The sequence below is a fragment of the Palaemon carinicauda genome, chromosome 25 (genome assembly GCF_036898095.1).
Source record: "Palaemon carinicauda isolate YSFRI2023 chromosome 25, ASM3689809v2, whole genome shotgun sequence".
NCBI lineage: Eukaryota > Metazoa > Arthropoda > Malacostraca > Decapoda > Palaemonidae > Palaemon > Palaemon carinicauda.
In genome coordinates, this window is record NC_090749.1 from 85,598,941 (window position 1) to 85,604,940 (window position 6,000).

General features: G+C 35.4%; 2 protein-coding genes across 4 annotated transcripts in view; one reads left to right on the top strand and one right to left on the bottom strand.

Annotated features, from left to right (window-relative positions):
- Positions 1–6,000, bottom strand: part of LOC137618680 (pro-epidermal growth factor-like) — a 570,433-nt gene that overhangs the window by 247,042 nt on the left and 317,391 nt on the right. The gene's annotated exons all lie outside the window — the stretch shown is intronic.
- Positions 871–6,000, top strand: part of LOC137619269 (uncharacterized) — a 6,221-nt gene continuing 1,091 nt past the window's right edge. The window contains exon 1 of the mRNA XM_068349440.1: positions 871–6,000. This exon is cut by the window's right edge and continues 496 nt beyond it. Within this exon, the coding sequence (XP_068205541.1) occupies positions 1,397–4,765 (3,369 nt within the window). The 5' untranslated portion in view covers positions 871–1,396 and the 3' untranslated portion in view covers positions 4,766–6,000.

A 6,000-nucleotide genomic window follows, 5' to 3' on the forward strand; every position in this document is an offset into this window, starting at 1 on the left:
TTTAGGTTTACAATTGTTGCACGTTTACTAATTTCTTTTCATGTTTTCTTTCTTCTAACTACAAACTATTATATAAAATTTTATAGCTGAATAAATTTTCTATAAGATAGGATAATTTTTAAGTTTTCTTAATGAGACCTCTCTTTGCTTTATCGGAATGTATACGAAAGAAGATAAAAAATTTCGTCATCGCCTAACTTCATCTAACGATAGCTGCTATTTATATTACTTTTTTCATACTTTTGATGAATACATGAAAAACTTCAGTCATTTTCCAAAAAAAAAAGACTAATCTGACACCTCTATGATGAAAATTGAGGCTGTGGGCGCGATTTGAAAAAAATAAGTCGAAAAGCGTTTCAAAACTGAAAACGCTTTGGGTTAAGGGACGGTAATTTCCAAGTACCCCGGGGGTAAAAGGGTTAAGAGTCCTACTGCTCCCCTTCCTACTTTCAGTAGCACTGAAGGGGAAAATATAAACAAATTCTTAACAGAATTTGAGGATACCACAGGCTCCTTTCAGCTTAAGGATAGGGATAAGTTGTTGTTGTTAAAGCAACAAGTTTCGGGGCGTGCTTCCGTTTTGTTGAGTTCACTTGAAGTGGTTAAACAGACTTATAATGATGCCAAGGAACTTTTGTTAGCAGCTGTGGCTTCTGGTTCGCTGCAGAAATTCAATACTATTAAAAAAATAGCAGAGATGAGATTAACTTACAGCACAGATCCATTTTCCTATATTAGTCAGATGAAAAACTGTATTGAATCTGTTAAGTTGCAAAAAATTGAAACTAATGACTTTTTGAATTATTTCTTTTGGCAAGGTTTGAATGATACTTTCAAAAATCAGTTGACTATCATAAAAAATAAGACCAGACCTTCATTGGATGAAATAAAGGATAAATTTTTTGAGGCAGCAGAACGATATTCATTAGCTACCCAGAATTTCCATTCAAAGAATCATTCTAAAGGTTTTAATATCAAATCTTCAACAACAAATTTGGCTACTAATGTCAATTTTAGCAAGACTAACGGGCCTTCAGTTAAGTGTACTTTATGTGCTTTAGACAAGGAAAGAGACTCTTCTCATCCTATCTATAAGTGTAAGTATTATGATAGTCCAAAGGCCAAAGTTGACAAATTGAAGGAAATTGGAGGATGTTTAAAGTGCGCTAAAGCCAATCATTCCACCGAATCTTGTAATTTTGTTTTTCGAAAGAAATGTTTTCATTGTGGAAAATGGCATTTTACCTATCTGTGTATAAATGGAAATGAAGAAAGGAGTTTACTGGGTGCCACCAATAAAATCGAAGCAACCCCTGTTACCTCTCAGAGTCAAAAAGTGTCCAAAAAAGGGAAAAACTATAAATCTGCTCCCAAAGAGGAGGTTTCTAGTGGCATGATTCTATCAGTAGGTGCTTTACGGACTACCAGTACAGAGTCAATTTTGCCTACTTTTACTTGTTACCTAAGTAACCGGGTCGAGATTAGGTGTCTTGTAGACAGTGGTTGCCAGACTAATTTTATTACGGAAGCTGTAGCCAATACTAGTAATCTCAAGGTGTTAAAAGAAAGGGTACATTTGACTGTTAACGGTTTTAACTCGAGTAAGCAGTATGTAACTAAGCTTGTGGAAGTAGAGGTAGAGATAGGTAAGGAAAGGTTCAAGATTGAAGCACTTTGTGTACCATCTATTGATATAAATTTGAAACTTCCACAGTTTTCTAGGATTACAACTGCGTTTATTGAGAAAGGCTATGTCTTGGCAGACAATCAATTGTTAAACCATCAGGAGGAGATCAATAACATTGATTTCATATTAGGTACAAATTCTATGTATTGTCTTTTGAGCTCAATGGTAAATTTTGGTCAGCCGATTCCCTCTGTCTATAGTCAATATGCTCTAGGGGTTATGCTATTGGGTAATCTGCAGAACACTATTTCTAATTTGAAATACTTACCTGATTTAAATTATGCCTCATACAATGGTAATAATTCGGACATTTCTACTTATTTGTCTGTAGAGTCTTCTGTTGTCTATGTAGGCTTTGGTTCAAGCATCTTGTGTGATGATTCAAACTTTATGGAAGAGGAGGTAACTCTTGATGTTGAATCAAATTTTGCAGTGTTGAAAGATGATGGAAGTATTTCGGAGACTGAATTGAATAAAGTTGCAAACGAAGTTCTCATGAAATATGATGAGAAGAAGGTAGTAAACTATGACCCATTAGAATTCGAAAACTGCTCTTCAGAGGTCAATGATCAACTTGTTAGATTTGCTTTGAATCATTCTGTTCGTACTGAAAAGGGCAGGATATCCATGCCTCTTTTATGGAACAGTAAAGTATCTCATCTTCTTGGTAGGAATTACAATCTTGCTAAAGCTGTGCTAAAATCTAACTTAAAAAAGTTAAGAAAGAATGAGCTTCATTTACATTTGATGGATGATGCCATTAAAGAACAAGAACAACTTGGTATAATACAGAGGATTCCAAATTTGGATCAGTATATGGAGGAACATCCTGAGCATAGTTTCTTACCGCACATGGGTGTGTTTAAACTAAACAGGGAGACCACTAAGTGTAGAGTAGTTTTTCTCTCGAATATTTGTGAAAAAGATTTGTTTAAGCCAGCTACTGTTAGTCATAATCAGAGTATACATTCTGGACCTTGTTTAAACCAAAAGATTGCTTCAGCTCTTTTACACCTGAGATTTGGGTCTAAGCTTCTATGCTTTGACATCCGGAAAGCTTTTAACCAAATAGAGCTGAATCCCTCTGATCAGAATAAATTACTATTTCTTTGGTATCGTAATGTCAAGAAAGGAGATTTTTCTCTTGTGGGGTATAAGAATGTGCGATTGAGTTTTGGATTACGATGTTCACCAACAATTTGGATGTTGAGTTTATACAAGATTTTGGTCCTGGATACTGAAGGGAATTGTGAGGAGGTTGTATGTTTGAAAAGGTTGATTTATCAATTATTTTATATGGATAATGGTGCTTTCACTTGTAGTGATTCATCAACTTTGAAATGGGCTTATCAGTTATTGCCATCTATTTTTGAGCCCTATAAGATGGAATTACAGCAAATTGTTACTAATGTTAGTTCACTTCAGGAGGATATTGATGCTGGTCTTGAAAACAAAACTGACAGTAAAGTTAAACTTTTAGGCTTGCAGTGGCATAGGCAGGATGATATATTGTCAACTAGACCTATTGCTCTTGAGGGATCAGCCAATACAAAACGTTTAATTCTCAGGTCGATAGCCTCTACTTTTGATTTATATAATTTCAATGGACCAGTTTTTAACAGATCTAGAGTTTTTATGCATGGCTTACAGTGTGACAAATCACTTGGATGGGATGATCCATTGTCACAAGAGCGAATGAAAGAGTGGAACTGTATTTCAAGACAAGCTAATGCAACTCCAGAAATTATGGTAGAACGGTTTGTAGGGGAAAGAGATGCATCTTATAGGATACTAGCTTGTGTTGATGCAAGTAGTCTCATGTATGGAGCCGTACTTTATATTGAGAATATAGATACAGGTAAGGTTAGTTTTGTATTGGCCAAAAACAGAATTGTGAACACAAATTTGAAGACTAAATCAATCCCTTCCCTGGAGTTGCAGGCTATTAGTTTAGGTACAGAGATGCTTATGGAACTTTATAAAGAACTGTCTGGTCCTGCATGTGTCATTCCCATTAATATTAAAGCACTGACTTTGTATTCTGATAGTTTGGTAGCGTTAACTTGGGTAAATTCCAATGCTAGTAAATTTGATAAAATGCAGGGAAAATCCAATTTTATATGGAATAGGTTACATCGTATAAATCAGCTTTGTGAAATCTTCCCTGTGAACTTTACCTTCACAAGTGGGCAGAATAATCCTGGGGATTGCATAACTAGATGTTTATCATACAAACAACTCAAGAAAACTAACTATTTCTCAGGACCACAAATTCAGTCAAGTGATGTAGCAATAAGTCAAAATGTACTGAGTTTCACCATCCCAAATCCTTTATTCAAGATCAATGATGATAATGTTGAAAGCAAAGACGTTGGTAGTTATAATATACAGTGCAATAAACTTTCCATATCATCTGAATATCTAGTTTCTCCAAACAGATATTCTGACTTTCGCCATTTAGTGGCTGTAATTGCTAGGGTTCTGAGATGTTGGAATAAGTGGAAGGCTCGCACAAAGTTGAACAGACCAACTTGTAAGGATTTGATGGTTATTGAATCTGGGTATTACAAAGAGGCTGTTATGCACATAATTTTGGAAGATCAGCTTGTCTATTTCCCTGAAGTCTTTGATTATTTTGGGTCTGATTTGAAAAGGGTCAAGAACATACCCAATCTTGTCAGTCAGCTTAATGTTTATCCTAATCAGGTTGGAATTCTGAGGGTGAGAAGCAAATGTGATCGGTGGAAAGAGGGTGAAAGATGCTATTTCTCTATTCTTTTGCACAAGCATAGTGAGTTAACAAAGTTGATAATTCTTGATTTGCATGTAAGGCTGAAACATGCTGGATGTTATTCACTTTTAGCAGAGCTGCGGAAAGAGTTTTGGATACCTCACTATTTCTCAGTTGTTAAAAATGTCCTTAAGGATTGTGTTACGTGCAAAAGGTATAATGGTCGTTCTGTGAAACTGAATCAGTCCCCATATCGTGATGTTAGATTGCATCCTTCTGAGATTCCTTTTGGGTATGTGTACATAGATTACTTTGGTCCTTATACTGTTAAACAGGAACATTAAAAAGCTAAAAGTGTGGGTTCTTTGCCTTACCTGTATGTTTACTCGAGCAGTCAATTTGAAGATTTGCGTGGATATGTCTGTTAAAGAATTCCTTCGTTCTTTTATGCTTCACACGTTTGATTATGGATTGCCACAGTTTTGTGTAAGTGACTTAGGCACACAGATAGTAGCAGGAGGTAACATCATAATGGATTTTCTTAAAGATCCTGAAACCCAGATGCATTTTGATGAGGCTGGTGTACAATCGATAAAATTTGATCGGTATTTTAAAGGCTGCAGTCAGATAGGTTCTTTGGTAGAGATATGTATAAAGATGGTCAAACATTTGATAAATAAGTCCATTGGTACAAATGTTCTAGAATTTAGAGATTTTGAATTTGTTGTTAGTCAAACTTGTCACTTGGTGAATAAGCGACCAATTGCTTTTAAAGAGGCATTAAGGGATTCGAGCAACGAGCCTGTTCCTCAACCTATCACTTCGGAAAGGCTTATTCATGGCTATGATCTCTTATCCATCAATGTCATTCCTGATCTGCAGCCTGATCCTGAGATTGATCTTGAATACATTCTTGGTACCACCCCGTCAGAAAGGATAAAGAATAATTATCAAAAACTAAATGCAATCAGAAAAAATCTCATAGACAATTATCATTCGGAGTTTTTAGCTACCCTAATAAAACAGGCAGTTGATAAGAAGGAACGATATCATCCTTGTCATCATCAGCATCTTAATGTAGGTGATATTGTTTTAATCAAAGAGACTCATGTAAAACCCCTTAACTATCCTATGGGAAAAATTACAGAGGTAATTAAGAATACAAGTGGTGAGGTGACTAATGCTATCGTTTTGAAATGTAAAACAAATGAGCTGGTGAAAAGGCATATAACCAGTCTCATCCCTCTTTTAAAACCCGATATTGCTGAAGAGATCAATCCTTCAGTTAATGAGGAATTAGATGCCAAACCTAAATTTAGAGGAAGGTCAAGGAGAAGGGCAGCAGTCGAGTCAGAGAAAAGGACTAGGCATGTGCTCCAAGACTGAGATGGTTTGATAACTTTGTAAATATGTAATTGTAAAGATGCATGTTTTCATTTTAAATTCAACTTTTTACATGTTTTGTAAAAAGACTGAATCCCTTCCCTGGAGTGTTGAAAATGATGTAAAATTATTACATAACTTATGTTTTTCTTCTATTTATCATTGTTCTTATATAATACGTTCTTAAAGGTTTAAT